This window comes from Parus major, chromosome 1A, assembly GCF_001522545.3.
Source record: "Parus major isolate Abel chromosome 1A, Parus_major1.1, whole genome shotgun sequence".
Lineage (NCBI taxonomy): Eukaryota > Metazoa > Chordata > Aves > Passeriformes > Paridae > Parus > Parus major.
In genome coordinates this window covers 35563491-35580090 of record NC_031773.1, presented here as the reverse complement: position 1 = coordinate 35580090, position 16600 = coordinate 35563491, and the positions used below count along the sequence as shown (strand labels likewise).

Sequence of the window (16600 nt, the reverse complement as noted above, 5' to 3'; positions counted from 1 at the left end):
GATGTCGGCCGTGCAGCAGGTGTTGGTCTCGGCCGTGCTGGTGCTCTGCGTCTTCGTCGTCATGCCCAGGATGTTCGGGGGAGGAGGCGGAGGGCGGCCCGGCCGGTCTCCGCGGGGCGGCAAGGCCGGCCCCGGCCATTACGATCCCCGTCAGCACGGCAGAGGTAGTAGCCGGGGCGATGCCGCGGGTTCCGTGCGGGAGCCGCCGCGGGCTCGGGCGGGCTTGAAGGGAACCCCAGGAGCCGAGAGGGATGTGCCCTCGTCCGGCGGGAGGCACCGGGGGTACACGGGCCTGGTCAGACCGCATCGAGCTGGCCTGTGTGCGCCTTAAACACCCCTATCTCCTGCGGTGTTCTGCTGTTCTGGTTCGCCAGTGCTTTGGGTTTTGTCTGTGTTGTCTTACCAAAACTGCTCTTAAGTGCAGGAAACACCCGATAATTGGAGGTGAGGGGCGGTGTGACGAGCAGTGCCCGAGGGGCGCAGTCCAACAGATGAGCTGAGAGGTGTCACAGGGAAAAATCTATTGCAATAAGTAAGCGAGTGTTGCATTTAGTAAATGTACGCACAGAGTCATACAAAATCTGTCTGCCAGTATATTAAAAAAGAGTCCAAGATGCTTGTTTAGAAAAGGTATCAATGAATGGGTTACAGAGTTTACTGCTTGCAGCAGCTATGGCTGAATAAACACGTATATTAAGTCATGCCCAGTGCATGTCACGATTTAGCTCAGGGTCGAAGGATACACCTTTGTTTTGACAATCACAAAAAGCCTGGTTTTGTGAGGTAGCTCTGTGATTCATTGACGATGTTTCCAAGGTGTTTCAAACCGAGAGATGCCTAGTTTCTGTAATTCTCCAAATCTGTCTGGAAGAAAAAGCTGGCAGAAAAATGGAGGCTTGAGCTGCTACCATTGTCTTCCTACCTGTTTCATCCTCCCCAACACTGTGCTTCATAAGCTCTTGCTGGCCTGTTTCGCCTGAGTATTTTTTATTTATAAGGTAGCTGTATATTCCCTATAGATCAAATTGTTTTAAAACCAAATCCTAAAAAAAAAAGAGAAACTGTTCACATGCCTGTGATTCTACTGAAGTACTGGCCCAGCACTGAGTAAAATGTATTTCAGACAGATCTCCTATTCTCACCTTCTGGGTGGTTCTCTTTTCCTGCTTGGCTAGTAACTCACTTTGCCATTTCTTCTTTGGGATAAACTTGGTGCAGGACACTGGACTTCACTGGGATTCAACATTCCTCTTTAACAAGGTGGAGAAAACCAGACACCACCAAGGTGTTTCCGTTCCCACATTCTTATTGGTATGATCTGTAGAAATCTTTTTCATCTGTGATAGTAACTATTTTAGTAAAACTTCTCATTTACTTTAAAAACAAATAGAACTTAAGGAAAAAGGTGAGTGTAAATCTAAAATTAGGAATCAATATGAAACATTCTGAAAGTTGGAAAAATATATATAATATAAAATGTAATTTCTAAATTAGTTTGTGCAATTTTACCAAGTCTAAATCTACTTGTCCTGTAAGGGCAATGCCTGCCTGAATTTGCACTGAATGATGAAGGTAGCTTGAGTTCTGATTATATTAAATGCTAGAGCATTTAGGTTTTGTGTAACATTAATTTTTTCTCTATCTGATTGTGGCTGTACTTTGTACACTTGAGTTATGTTACTGTGAGTTCCTGAAATGCCACTGTTACAGTATTAATTGATAAGTAGTGATTTGCATAATGGTCTTTTGCTTGGGAGTTTTTATGGAATGAGATCCTTGCCATAGCCATACTCAGTTCTGATACGTTATGTTTGAAATTGTAAGTCTAGGCACTCAGTTGAGACATCAGTGTAAAACTTCACAATCCCCAATCCCCTGCTGTCTGTCTCTGCAAGCATCTGCATTCTTTAGCTGATGGTACTGTTCCATATGTGCATGTCCCATGAACCCTTGATTTAACTACCAAATAATTTGTTTCCTAAGTTGAACAATGACACTCTCTGTTTTCTCATCTGCTCCCTGTTCTGGCAGGCAAATTACATGCAAAAATACTTCTGACTTCCAAGGTTGCATCTCTTGGCTATTGTATAATCTTGTGCTGCTAAATATTTGATTTGCAGAGGTACAGTACTTCTAAGCCTGTGGGAATATCCATGTAAAACTGAGTTTACTGCCAAAATAATAAAAGCAGCAGCACAGCGTATTTCAACGAAACTTTTTTTTCTGAGGCCAGACAATTCAGTTTGTAATTAACTCAGTTCCTTTGGTGCAAAGGAAAAAATATTTATTACTGTTTTCAGCATTATCAATGGTTTCTCTGAGTATGCTTTCATTTCAAGATTTAAATTGTTTCTTGTTATATCTTTCTGTGATTTGCTAAGGGTTTGCCAGTGCTGCTGTGAAGAAGCTTAAAAATTGTACATTAAAGAAACTAAGCTTGGCTTGAGAGTTTTTGCAGCCTAGATTTAACTGTGAATTTTGTTAATGTAAGAATAATTTTTAATTTTTTAAATAGACACAAGGCTACCCACACCATCTTAGAAGAGTGATGAACAAAGGTGATTACACAAGAGGAAAGCAATTTAATTCCAATTGTGGACTCCTGATTTTATTTCTTACTTTGTTGTTTTTCTCTCTATTTAATTTTTAAGGTAGTCCTCAGACAGTTTATCAAGTTCACCGGAATCCAGGGAATTCTGACAGTAATACTTACCAGAGTATTCAACAGATGAGAAATGCAATGGAAAAAGAGATAAAAAATGAGAGAACAAGAGGAAATGGTCGAGAGTTAGCATTCACCCTCATGCCACTGTATGCTCTTGGAGTGGGAATGTTTGCAGCATACAAACTTCTTAAGGTAAGCCATAGGAAAAATATTAAATTATTGTAGTTGGGAGGAAATGTAACTGCTTAGCTTGTTTGTTTTCCTAATTTTGAGCCTGTGTATATGGTTGTCCAAAAGCCATTTCTTGCTCTGTTTGACTTTGAATGTGAAGTCCAAAGTTAAAATTTTAGCATATCAAATTCTGTTTGAAGGCTTCTGGCTTATGTATTTTTAGACACTTGAGGAAGTGAGACTTATTTGTCCTGCAGCCGCAAATGAGAATCTGAGAACCTATGCCATGCTGCTACCTGAGTCTGTAACCTAAGTCTCATCAGTGTTTCATTTCCTTTTCATTCTTCAGCATGAGATTGAGTATGGGAAGAAGGCAGACAATTCCTGCAGAGCAGTAGTCTTAGATAGATTAGCAGTTAGATAGAATAATGAGTACACTTAACCTTTTGTTTGGACTTCTCATTTGATCATGCAGTTGCAACATGCAGGTTTATTTGCATTATGGGATACTTTTTCTACCGTTTGTAAATTCAGAAAGGAGAACACATGATCGGTTGTTTTTCAAAAGGCATCAGTTTTGAAATGTATTATTTATAGTAAGAGATACTACAGGACTTACAAAGCTGAGAGTGCACCTGGAATATTGTTGCTTGCCCTCCGGGAAAATAAAAATGAACTGGAGCAAGACTGAAGACAACATCCTTATTTCTGGAGTCAGTTCACGTTAATCTTGTATATGACAAAAATATCACAGGTTAGAAAAATGAGTATAGAGGCTGCCCAGTTTAGTGTAAGATCTAAAAATCATGAAAACTGTATTTTGTGTGTTACAATTCTTGACACTTGGGCTTGTGGGATTAAAATGTAAATATTTTTATGATAATATCTTTATTACTGTAAGAAATAAATACTATATCGTTATTAAGGATAAGAGACTGGATCCAGTAACCTAGAAGGTTTCTTCTGCTTCTTTTTGAAACTGCTTTCTTTTACAGCCTTTGCCAGTTGTATTTGCTTAAAATCAGAAGTGGTATTTTAAGACAGGAGGGAGGTATCACAGAAGAAAAGTTTCATTAATGTAGCACATTTTCATGGTTGCTGTTTACTTTCACCAAAGTTCTAAATGCAGTTTTGTTTTTAGTACACAAATAGTGATGAAGTTGTTTAACTTGATTGTATTCTTTAAAGATGAAGTCGCATGAAGAAAGTCACTCCAAAAAGGAAAAAAGTACAGAAGACAAGGCAAAGGAAACAGGTAAGATACTCATTCACAATGCATATGTTCAACAGAAATGCTTATTTCCTACTGGAACAAAACATGTTTTCATTGATACAGTCTAGCTAAATGAAGACAATCTTTCAAGTTACTGAGAGTAGCTAGGAGTCTACAAAAACCCACTTTGTCATTTTGTATGTTTGAAATGCTTGTTTGAGGTTTATTTAAATTCTCCAGATGTAATGCTCTTTAAAACAGCTGTAGTAATGCAGTACGATTCACTGCCTTTAAACTGTCTGATGTTTTTCTCATTTAAGATCTGTTCAGTTTTCTTCAGTTTCAATGGAATATAATTAAATAAATTGGGTATTTAAAAATAATGTAATGATCTGGTTTAGAACTGAACTGTATTGAAGTGGAGCAGTGTGGTTAAACAATTATAGAGCCTATTTATGATTTCTAGGCCAAATGAGAAACCTGTCACAAACATTCAAAGTTGATGCTGTTTTCATACCTTTTCCTCCCTTGTATAGACACATTTTTAGTGAATTAGACAACTAGCAGCATATTTTGGTGTCTGTGTACACCAGGTCTGCAGTGATTTGCTATACTCATCATCCTTGTGTGTTGCATTCTTCTTTCTTCAAAGTTTAGTTGTATTTTAGGAGGAGTGACTCCTCTTGATTCTCGTGCATTAAATATTAAATGTGTTTGTAAGGTGTGAATAGACAAACACATGAAAACATATTAAGTATAAATATAGTACTTATATCTCAGGAAGTCTTGCAGCTGTTTAGTTTTTGAGACTGGGAAGGTGAGCTCCACATTCTTGCTCAGTTTGTACAAAGGTGTCCTCTGTTTGGGCACTATTGGAGATAGGTTACTGGGTAGAAAGGACTTCTGTTCACACATAATAAGGCTTCTGTTATTATCCCCACCACCCCCTTTTCATATTGTAAAATTTTATAGATGAAAGAAACTTTCTGGTTTTGAATCTGTCCAATGAAAAATCTAAATTAACATCCTAATGTTGTACTAAACTGTCCCTTTCTGACAAAAATAATTTCTTTAAAAGGTGTCTTCTCTATAGAATGAATTTTAACCTCAAACTAAGAACCTTCTGAAGTATGATTAAAATATTTTTTAAATGTCAAAGTAAGGAAGAAAAACAATCACAAGCCTCTCATTGACTACATGACATTTCTTCCCCCTGTATTGCAAAGACATTTTTTACAATATTCTTTCTCTCCTGCCTCCCCTCTCCTTCCCTCTCCCTCTTTTTTTGTTGTATTGTTTTTGTTCGTTTTTGTTAGAGCATCAGCTTTTAGAACTGGAGCAACATCTAGCACAGACAGAGAAAATGTTAAATTCTTTATTGACTCAGTTGGATCCACTTTCAAACTGGTGAGTGTTTCTAAAAAATCTCAGTGTTGTTTCCTGTATATTGAAATTCACCAGAATGTTAACAAAGAGTTCTTAAAAATGATCCTTATATATAGGTTAGGAACAGTTTTAGGAACCTTCTTTGATTATTTATTGTTTCTGTAGCCTTTTGCAGGCAATACCAATTCTGCTGTTTGTGAACTTTTTCACAGATACCTCCCATCTCTTGTTCACCAAACATAAATGCAGAAGACATATGATCACGTTACTGTGGCTTAACAAGATGAACTTTAATATTGACCAGGGAGACTAATAGTGATGAAAATATACTTAAACTCAGTAGCATTTGAAAGCCCTTGTGGGAATTAGATTTTGGAGCAGAGTGAGTTTCTTCTTTTAGATGTAATTAAAAGAAGAAAATAGTTATCAAAGTATAGCTGCTTATTTTTGTATTTTGAAATGAATCTGTGAAGTGTGTGTATTTCAGTGAAATCAAACTTGTCTATTTTAGTATGACGAGGGAATCAGTAATATAAAAACTCCTTGTAGTTTTAGAGAAGTTCCATCCTTAAGAAGCTAGACTTAACTAGTTAAGTTAGCTAGACTAGCTAACTTATCTACTAGAAATAAAAGTATCCATGTGGTTAATTTTCTAGACATCCTTCATGAAACACAGGTTAAAACATGCAGAATTTCCTGATTGTTTCTTTAGTGTACTTCTGAACTTGATACGTGCTGAAACTATTAAGCAGCAAATTCACTGGCCAGTTTGCCTAACAAATTTCTAGTAGTAATGGGGAGGAAAGTTAAAAAACATTGAATGAGAAAAGCCTTCAAAGCCTGAAGTTCTGTATTAGGCATTGTTGTACTGCTAATAACAGTACTTTGGATAATTGTTGATTTCAGTGGTCATTACCTTGGCTGTTGGAGCTCCAGTGTTAGAGTTCAGTGGCATTCAGTAGTTGTATGGTGTCGTGACCTCCCCACTTCTCAAGAGACAGTTCTCAAAGGAAAGCTTGACCTAAACATTTCACAAACATAACTATGGTATTTCTACACAGAAAGAAATATTGAAATAATTATTATCAAGCACTCCCTTCTAAGGTAATATTTCAGCTGTTAACATTTGTCTTTTTTTTCTAGTGTCAATGCTTTAGCTTGTGAGCAGAAAGATGAAATAATGACACAGCTCCAATCAATTAGACGACTGATGAAAGAAAGTGGATTGGATAAATCAGAAAACAAGATGAAAGGTAATTTAATTTTCAGACAGATAGATAATTAAGGAGCTTATACTTTAAAAGAATAAATATATCTTACTATAATGATGTTCAGCTTCTACACCTTAGATAATTTGTGTGGAATTAGTTTGATTCTGGAGGAATACCATTCTTCCTATTTGAGATGTATCTGATTCTAAATTTTTGATACATCATGATTTATTTAAGACTAGGTGCTCAAGACATTGAACTGAGGTGGACCACACATTCTGTTTTGATGTTTTGATGAAACAGGCTTTTGGAACATCAGTTCCTAAGCAGTTTGTTAGTACTGGAACTAACTTTAGGTAAAGGATTTCCAAATGGGGACCTCTGAAGCTGTAATGCTTGCATAAAACACTAAACAGCAAATCGTATGTTAGTTTCAGCTGGAGACTTCAAGAGCTGCATAGTAGCCCAAGAGAAATCTTAAATGTTAAGAAAGGTCCATTAGAGATTTGGGGAAATTTTGTATTATTTGGGCTTTAATAAAAGAGGAAAAAAAAACCAAATTAAAAAATTAGATTAAATTAATTAAAAATTAAAATAAAAACTCTACTTCTAAACTGACTCTGAAATTCAGAGCCTTACCAGTAAATTTTAATTTTGATTATTTTTTGGGAATTTTAAGATCTTGGACACATTTGTAATGAGAAACTTGAAGATCTCATTCAGTCATTTGCTGAACATTCTCAAGAAAAAGAAATGAACAACAGAGAAGATGACTGTAATGAAGATTTGCTTGAGGATATTGATAATGATTACAAAATAGAAGAGCATGAATTACACAGTGAATGTGAAATACATCAGTTGGAGCCAGATGTTGTAGAAGATGAAGAAATGATAAACAGAGATGCCATTGAGTCTCAAGAAGAGATGGGACTGAGGAGACGCAATAGATATGAATGGAATCTGCATATGTAAAACTTCCAAAAGCTTATGAATTCTTTTTCTAATGTTGTATGCACTTTAAACTGAAATGAAGTTATGTGCACTGCTATATGCTTTAAAAAGAGGGGTGAAATGCTGCCTTTGCTTGTATCTATGACAATTCTGTAACAGACTTCAGTGGCAGCAGAATTTTACTCAGGATGTTTACATATTTTTTCTATTTATTTTTCCCTATAAAAATATTTCTGTACTCTGTATATAATGCACTGTAATTATATCTGATGCTTCACTAAAGTATTATAATAACTTCTAATTGAGACTATAAAGAATAGATGTTTCATAAATGTTTTGTAATTAGAAAGCATTATGCCACTTGAACTGTGACTTCCTTGAGTTCATTAAAGAGCATGCACTGATGAATTCAGCTCTTTGTGGAAAAATTTTCTCTGGGAGTGTGAAAACCAGTATGGGTTAAGTCTTTGATACTCATTCATAGTTAAGTTTCTTTATTTGAAGAGAGAAATTTAGCCATGGACATTATATGAAAATAATGGTGTCTGAATTTGCAGTCTCCTGGGTAATGATGTTTAGTTTTGTATGTCAGCTTAATCCCTAATGTATTACACTGGATCACTTAATTTCTTCCTCACTTGTCACTGGTAAAACTCAGCAGCTGTCTAATAACAGATGAATACTCATTAGTACTGTATCTTTGTTTCACATTTGTTTTAGTACCATAGAGTCTGACCTTTTGATTCATTTTAATGCCTATTTTTTTACATCAGAATTGACAGATGTGTTGCTATTCACCTTTCAAGAACTGCAGGGCATGGGATCTTTTTATGCCAACCTGATACCCTTTTTAGGTCAGTATTAGGAAAAGCATTTGTTTTCATTTGCCAGAATCATTTTTGTCCACACTTTCATTAGTTACTCATTATTTTGTTCACTTAATGCACCCACCTATGGCACTGCCAGCCTTTAATGACAAGAATTGCCTTAGAGGTAGGTCTGACAGTACAGCACTGTTACATTTTCTGTTTTATAATTGCATAGCTTTTATGTAGGCCAGTTATGATGCCTGAACTCTTCTGGCATCCTTATTCTTACAGGAAAAGAGCACGTGAATTTGTTTTTATGGAGGAAATGTACTGTACTTAAAGGGACTAAATTTATTATCGTGTCACTCAGTGAAATGGAATGAATTGTTCATTCTGGTGTAAAAACATGGTATGTGTTTGGTTCTAAAACTGGATCACACAGGCTTGAAAGTAGCAGCATCCAGAAATACATCCTTAACATCAGTGTGCTAGTAGTTTTGCACTAAGTGAGATTTTGCCTAACTTTGGAAAACTTCATTAACTACAGAGCCAGGGTTTCTCACGAGGTGGCAGATTTTTTTTACCCAAGATAGAACGGGTGAATCAGAACTGGTACTTGGATACAATTTGATTTAAAAAAATAACTAATGTTGCTCTTGTCATTCAGTGCCACTGAAACTGTTTGGAATAAAAAACCAGTTTCATTGAGTTTTTTCTTTGGAATTTCTAATAAATGAAAGTGAACGAATGTCAAAGCCATTGATCTGAGGGAACGATGGAGTGGGAGCCAGGTGTGCTGTGTGCAGGGTGCAGGTCGGTCCTGCTCCTCCCGGGTACCGGTGCCGCTGTCTTTTGCCGCGGCGTTTCCCCGCCTGGGGCAGCGTTTGTATCATCGCGGCTGTGCCTTTCACCTCCGCCAGGCTGGATGCTGCTGACACTCGAAGCCCTTGTCCGAAAGGCTCCGAGCTACCTCGGGGTGATGGCTGTATTTCTGACCCAGGCTACAAACACGCACCGTGCGCTCTCCCGCCGCAGTTCCGAGGTCTCGGATTCCGGCTGCCGGGGTTTGCCGGGGGCAGAGCCCGTGTGATGTGTAAGCGCCTGTCCCGGCGGGGCTGCGGGGGCCGCAGGGCGGGCAGACCCGCCCGTGGGCGCGGGGAGGGGGGCACGGCCGGGCCCCGGGCAGGGTATTTCCGCAGGAGCAATGGGGAATTGCGCTTCCCCGCTCCGCCGAGGCGCTCCTTGCCCAGCCCTGGTGCGAGGCCTGGCTCGGATTGGCCCCTCCGCGCCGCTGTACCCGGCTGTGGGGACGGGCCCGCTCCGGCAGCCGTGCGCCCTGGCACCGCCCCGGTGAGACACGGCCCCTGCCCGCCGGGGTCCCGCGCCTCTCCTGGGAAAGTGCATCATTTCCGTGGAGCTGCTGAGCTCATAGTGTTTCTTCCGCCTTTTACAGCATTGCTGTTTGATTAAAGTAATCTCAGCGTGTGAACCATCGAGTTCAACAGCGCCGTCTCCCCTGTGCGGCCTCGAGTGCGAGGATCTCCGTTCTCCGCGCCCCGGGGAAGGGGCTGGGCGGCTGCAGGCCCTGCAGCCCGGCGGGAGGAAAGGGCGCTTGGCAGCGGACACTGCTCACTGCCGCCAGCCTTTCGTTTGGAAATGTCTGATTGATGGGAACTACATGGTGGGCTTTTGGTTCAAAAGGGGCTGCCTGGAAGGGGGAGCCAGCAGAGCAGGAATGCTTGGTGGAATGTCACCCTGGAGCTCTCGGAGTGTGCCGGGGCTCCTGAAATGTTCCCAGGGCATTGAGCGATGGAGAACCAGGCAGCAGTTTTAAGTGGAGTGCAAAAGGTTTGATGTTGCCAAGGCGTAACAAATTAGTTATGGAATCAGAAGGTATCAATAAGTATAAGGGAAAGAGGAGTTAAGCTTGAGACAATAACATAAATTTGAACAGGAATCTAGTTAAGCATTAGTAATAAAAGACTGAAATTAAGAGGCGGTGTAGAAGAGAAACCAACAACCAACAGCATTTCATTGCTTGCTAAAGAAAATACCAAAATTATTTCTAATGCAGTAACTTTTTTTTTTTTTTCCCCAGATGTACTTAGAAAAAAAATACATATTTTCTCAATAGTATTTTCTGGTTTTCATGTTTTTTTCTTTTTTTCTGAAAGCTGACATTGAATTTGCATGGATTTGGAAGTTAATGGAGTTGCTGCATCCCCTCGAAGGAAGGCTGAGTTGTCATTGAGGGTGAAGAAATGTCAGGTAGTCAATGGGAGGCTTGTGATTGTTTTTCTTCCTTACTTTGACACTTAAAGAAATATTTTAATCATACTTCAGAAGGTTCTTAGTTTGAGGTTAAAATTCATTCTATAGAGAAGACACCTTTTAAAGAAATTCTTTTTTGTCGGAAAGGGATAGTTTAGTGCGACAGCTTCTGAAATGAAGGTGAGAAATTCCAATATAAACATCTATCCTAGAATAACTGCTGCTCTGAGTACTTAATTGGAATGTGGGGAATTTAAGAATGAACTAGTACTTGCAGTTAAGAGCAACAGAGGCTGGAACATGTACTGTGTGCTGTCTCATGCTGTTGCTGAAACTGGCAACAGGTGTGGCTGTGTTTTTGTTTTGCAAGACAGCAGTAAAGCAGCCCCCAAAATATAATTTGAAAAGGCATGATTTTAGGTCGACATGAAAGATGAATCTCAGTGCTCTCTGTTCAGTATGAAGGGAAATTATGTTTTCCAGGTATTCCTAATAGTCTACGCTTTGTGATAGGGTAGGTGTGCAATCCTCACAGTCTCACTGTAGTAGAAACTTTAGGGCTAGCTTTTGATAGTCCCTACAAATATGATTTTGGATTCTGAGGGCCATTTTTTCCTTACTGCGAAGCTAAATTTTAATGTTGTTAGTAACAGTTGATTTTTCTCACAGATAATGCGTATTTTATGTCCATGAACTAAAGTTAATTGCTAATCCTCCCTCAGCCCCCAAGCACTCATTTTACTTCCTTATTTGTTGCATGACCCCATTAGGAATTCTTGGAGTTTGACTGCCAAGTTGCTGGTCTTCTTTTCAGTTTGATTTGGAATGAAAAAAGGCCTTTTGTAAATGAGAACACATTAATGTTATAATGTTACTGTTAATGTTTTAACCAGGTTTTTTAAAATTAAATACCCGTGGACAACAGGAACATTTGGGGCATTTAGTGTAGGCTGTAAAAGAAAAGAAATGTAATTTTTTCTCTAATCTCTCATCCCCCCCTTTTTTTTTCTTTCTCATGCAACTAAGTTTCCAAATTTATACTCTCTAGTCCACATGATTTTTGGTAATTTTCAAAATCAAATCTTTAATTAAAATAATGCTGAAGTCATGTGCTTCACCCCAGTGTTCACAATGGTTTTTGTTTGCTTTCTTCCTGATTTGTTGACTTCTAGAAAAGGAATTATATTAAGGCTTTAACATTTAGAATTAGCTGTGTTCTGTACCTCACCACAATTGAATGGTACAGAAAAAAGATAAATATGAGATATAATGCTTTGTTTTTTGGTGCCTTGACGGTCCTACGGTACGTAGGTGACCACACGGTGGCGGTGCTCATTATGTACAGAGAACTCCCAAAGCTGGAAACCCGGACTCGTTCTGGAGTCACTAGAGGGTAGTGTTGCCGAAATTCTGTTTCGGGAGCAGCTACCAGGCTGTATGGCAAGAAAGGAGTTGCAGTTTTGTGCTTGCTCTCAGATCGTGAAGGATGTTTGGGCACTGGAAATAGGATTCTGCTCAGCTTAGGCTGTGATGCTGAGATTTATGAGCTGAAAAGTGTGAAAACAAAAATGTTAGTCCTGGTTCTGAATTTTCTTGAAATATTTTTTTTTTTTTTGGAGGCCAGTTAGGTGAATTGTTAATTTTTGCTTGCCCCAAGCAGCCTTCCCTATGGATTTGCTGCTTGCTGTTTTCAAAAGCAGTAGGGGGATACAAGACAGTCTTTTTTCTTGCTATGTTCTTGCTCGGTGGAGTTTGAAGATCTGTGTGCTATGCAGACTTGCAAAATAAATAAAGTGAACTGCCTAATCGTCATCACTATTACTATAGTAAAGCTGAGATGAAACAGTTACACCAAATATCAGGAGCTCTTTGGGGTCTGAGCTAGCTCCTGGCTGTCAGTCTTGTGGTTTTGGTTTAAGGGTTGGTTCCCAACTGACAAGGACAATGTGACCTAAAGCCTTGTGAGCAGTGACGGAACAAAGCCTCAGGAACATGGATTATTTTTAATGTATTATTAATAGCTGATGTGGATGCTATCTAGATTCTTAATGGCTTGAAATCTTTCTGTCATGATGAATATTCAGTCTTTTAGTCTCATGATGTGTAAGAATTAGCTTTCAATGAGAAGTTTTGGTTTTTTTCCCCCTTGTTATTAGTGTCTTAGTCAAGTATGTTGGACAGATACTTTGAGGCTCTAATTTTAAATACTTCAAAGGAAATTGAAAGGGACAACTATGTATTTTAATCTGGATCCCCTAGGTATGTAATAATATGTCATTCTTTTAGGGCTGGAGACCAAATAGACAGGCTACACACAGTCCTCACCCACCAGAGTAAGTCTGCTTCTATTTTTTTTTTTATTCTGATCAGCTTATTTAATTATGTGTATTGTTAACACAATACATTTGCATTTGTAGTGACGCACAACTTACTGCATGAAATTTATCATCATAGGATTTTTTTCTGTTATTTATATTTGGAGTAGAATATTTGATGCATTATTTAATTTGGAATTAAGTTGGTTTAAATTTGGCTGAGTGGAGGTGTAATTACAGAATGGGTAAAGATGGAAAAGAGCACATTGGGTCTAACCCACTGGTCCATCTAGTCCAACCTCCCTGCTCAAGCAGGGTCATCCCAGAGCACATTGCTCAGGACTGCATCCAGATGGTTCTTTAGTATTTCCAGTGAGGGAGGTTCTACAACCTCTCTGGGCAACCTGTTCCAGTGCTCAGTCACCTGCAGTGAAGAAGTTTTTTTGGGTGTAACTTCCTTATTCCTGCATCAGTTTCTGCTCATTGCCTCTTGTCTTATTGCTGGGCACCACCAAGAAGAACTTGGCTCCATCCTCTTCAGAGGGTGTCACTCAGAGCTTACATATTTAGACATTGTTTTTCTTGAATATTTTTAATGTGTCTACAAAAGGAGAAAAATGGTATTTTAACTATTGACCACTTTTACAAGTATTACAGTAAAAAATACAGAGAAACTGTTGTGAAGGGCTTTTACAAGCAATGGGAAATTTTGTTTGTGCTTTTAAAATTTAAAACCCTATAGTGACTTTGGCACATAAGGAATACCTACTCTTTCAAGGACCATGATTGATAGTTTAGCCAGTTTTGTTTACTGAAATGCCTTAAAGCCAATGTGCATAATTATTTTATAAGTGTATGTGACTATAACCTTTGATTCTTCCAACCAAAGTCAAAAAATTCCAATTTCTCTGTACTGTCTGTCACTGTCTAATAAAAAAAGACTGTAAAATAAGGAACTCTCTTATTTCAAGAAGTTATATTAGAGTTGCTTGGAAATATTTATTGGTGGTAAAATATAAAACACACGTATTCATAGTGCTCTGCAATATACCTGGAGTAAAGGCAGAAGGAACAGAGATGCTTTGATGAATTGGAGATGCTTTCATTTCTTTAAGCAGAACAAAATACTGAGGTATGGTTGTCTTCTACTGTGTTAATCTCTCATGGAATGTTCAGAAGATTTGCATTTCATGTAGAAATTGCTTCCCTGTTGCCTCTCTGTTGACTGATTATAGAGGAATGTTGACACTGATGTGCTGTGGAAGATAAGAGTAAGGTGTCCCTGATTTATGATCTTGTTGCAGTAGCTCCTGTTGGAGAGTGAAGAGAGGCCAATGTGGGAGTAAAGAAGGGTCCTTTTTTGGGTGCTCTGCTGCTGGGGAAGAGAAGCTCAGTGCTGAGCTGAAGCAAGAGATTTGCTTGAGTAGGCCATATCCAGTTGCAGGGAAATTTTTGTGAAGGAGCTAGTAATAAGTAATAGGTGGTGCTTTTATTCCAGTTAGAAAAGTAAGAGATTGTATTGCTGTTAAAATTGTTTTAACTCCCTTCAGGGTGCCATGCCTAGATCTAACGACGCTTGGAGAGTCTGATGAAGAGGTAATTGTAAACTATTTTTTTCTCAAGAAGTTTTTAAAATTCACATTTTTCAGGAATTTATAAAAGTATCACTCTGATTATAAAACAGTTATGATTGCTTTACTTTTTTTGCCTGTGATTTTAGGATGGGGACTCTTACATACCCTACACTGGAAGTTCTTCTCATAGGTGCCAACTAGATTCATCTTCGGAGTGGAGAACGTCACTACAAACTCCATCTGTACAGCATCAACATGTCAGTCTGTCACTACAAATATCTTTATGATATGCCCCTTTAGCAGTAATTTAGAAAAGCATGCATATACTTTTTTTATGTAAGTTCTCTTTTTTTTTTCCTTTTGGTTAAGCTCATATCTCCAAGTGCTGTTGGTCCAAAATATTTTTAGCTAAGTCCTTTTACTGGGATTCTTTAGAAAAAACGATTTTATCATGTAGCATTGTAATTACATAGCATTGATGCACTTTTGTTGTATTTATTTTTTAAGAGATATATTAATAGTAGTAATAACAAAGATTAGTAGTAGTAAATGTATGATTGAAGACAAAATCCATGTTTACAAGCACTAAGTATTATTTCTATGGAACAGTAGTTACTTCTGGTGAAAACCTTTGGAATTACTTGCAGCCATTTAATGTTTTTTTTCTTAGGGCTGTTGTCTTTGAAACAGAACTATGACATAAACTTTGGAATTATGTCAAATTTGTTAGCGCTCTTTTTATTGTTAAAATTTCCTCATCATGTTGGCTTTCTTTTCCCCCTGGATAACTAAGAAACTTAATCACCCCTAGTCTTAGGTACTTTTGAAGGTAAACAGTAGCCCAGATGCAAATATTCTGGTTTACAGTACAGGGCAACATTGTTCAGGATCAATATCCAGTATAAACATTTTAAGAGTTAATTTAATTACTCAGTTAGTACACTTCCATGAATACCGGAAAGCTGAATGCAGAGTTCTTTTGAACTCCTATATCTGAATTAAATATGAACAAAATAAATGTGACAATTTTTTATTTAATCATGATATATATTATTTCCTGTTTTCCTTTAAACAGGTGTTTAGAAATTGTGTCAGAACGAAATGGAGGTAAAGAAGTTGAAAAAATACAGACTAACAAAAAGTCTTATCAGTTCAGTACTATGCTATATGGTCTGAAAATGTAATATGTTTTAATTTCTTTTATGTGACAGGAACTAGCTTATTGGAGAAACTACTAAAAAAATACACTGATTAAAAGTCCATTATTCAAAAAATATTTAACTTATGTAAACCTAAGAAATATCCAAGTGAGTTTTTTTTTAAAAAACCTCAGGATTTTAACTAGAAGGAAAACCAATTTTAAATTAATTTGTGCTTAACCTTTGCTCCTTGAAACAAATAATATAGTAACTTGAAGGGCATAACTCCAGATTGGCTGGAGTTCAAGGTGAATCTGCCAAGATCACTATTTTGTATGTTTCCCTATATAAACAAATGGTTTCTCTACTTGTAAAACAATTTCATTCAAGTAAAAACTGAAATAGTAAGTGTTTTTTTGTCTTTTTAAAATACTGTACTAAGAATGTACTAGTTTTTAGAATACGTGCCCAACGTAGGTATTTATACATGTCTCAGGATGTAACTGTAAAACTGTTGTTTTACAACAGATGTAACTACAGGTAGGTTATTTTCCTTTCTACTGCCTTGTAAACATGCTTCAGTTGTTACAGCCTTTTTGGCTCTGTATATATGTGATTACACTTCTTGCTTTACCATTTTTTTTTAAACTAAGCTCATATGTATAACTCTGTCAAGCTGCAGGAGTGCTAATGGAAGGTAGGTGTGGCTTTGTTTCTCAGGGTCTTTATCCCTTTCTTTTCTGCTTTTCTTTATCTCTTGTTAATTACTTTCTGCCTTCATTGTGTTTTGAATACTGAGTGCTCAATGTATTGGAATGTATCTTCTATTTACTTTCTCTCTGTGTCCCTCTGTCTCTGTTTCTCTCTCTTTCTCTCCCTTTTTTGCCTGACTTGC

The 16600-nt window shown here is 37.9% G+C and overlaps 2 protein-coding genes across 10 annotated transcripts in view; both read left to right on the top strand.

Annotated features, from left to right (window-relative positions):
• Window positions 1-6: 6 nt before the first annotated feature.
• Window positions 7-9114, top strand: CCDC107 (coiled-coil domain containing 107). Of its 2 annotated transcripts, none has more exons than XM_015629230.2 (6): window positions 7-164; window positions 2652-2857; window positions 4025-4091; window positions 5366-5456; window positions 6579-6688; window positions 7326-9114. In XM_015629230.2, the coding sequence occupies exons 1-6, from the start codon at window positions 62-64 to the stop codon at window positions 7616-7618; spliced, it is 870 nt and encodes a 289-aa protein (XP_015484716.1). In that variant the 5' UTR covers window positions 7-61; the 3' UTR covers window positions 7619-9114. The 2 variants fall into 2 exon arrangements, with proteins under 2 accessions (XP_015484716.1, XP_015484717.1); XM_015629231.3 differs by lacking the exon at window positions 7-164 and adding an exon at window positions 1365-2558 and having other exon boundaries at window positions 7326-7630.
• A 278-nt stretch (window positions 9115-9392) lies between these two features.
• Window positions 9393-16600, top strand: part of CAPS2 (calcyphosine 2) — a 29782-nt gene continuing 22574 nt past the window's right edge. Inside the window, exons 1-5 of one of the 8 annotated variants that reach the window (XM_015629150.2) lie at window positions 9393-9499; window positions 10581-10674; window positions 12964-13010; window positions 14543-14588; window positions 14713-14823. In XM_015629150.2, the coding sequence (XP_015484636.1) occupies window positions 10597-10674; window positions 12964-13010; window positions 14543-14588; window positions 14713-14823 (282 nt within the window). In that variant the 5' untranslated portion in view covers window positions 9393-9499; window positions 10581-10596. Of the gene's footprint in view, window positions 9500-9741; window positions 10675-12963; window positions 13011-14542; window positions 14589-14712; window positions 14903-16600 lie in introns of those variants that run through there. The other 7 variants (XM_015629149.2, XM_015629147.2, XM_015629146.2 and 4 more) reach the window with 7 other exon arrangements.

Bases quoted from the DNA above. Each gene is read 5' to 3' on its own strand.
- CCDC107 (XM_015629230.2), top strand. From the start codon at position 62: ATGCCCAGGATGTTCGGGGGAGGAGGCGGAGGGCGGCCCGGCCGGTCT. The intron at 4,092-5,365 runs GTAAGATACTCA...CGTTTTTGTTAG, and splicing joins AGACAAGGCAAAGGAAACAG to AGCATCAGCTTTTAGAACTG. The intron at 6,689-7,325 runs GTAATTTAATTT...GGGAATTTTAAG, and splicing joins ATCAGAAAACAAGATGAAAG to ATCTTGGACACATTTGTAAT.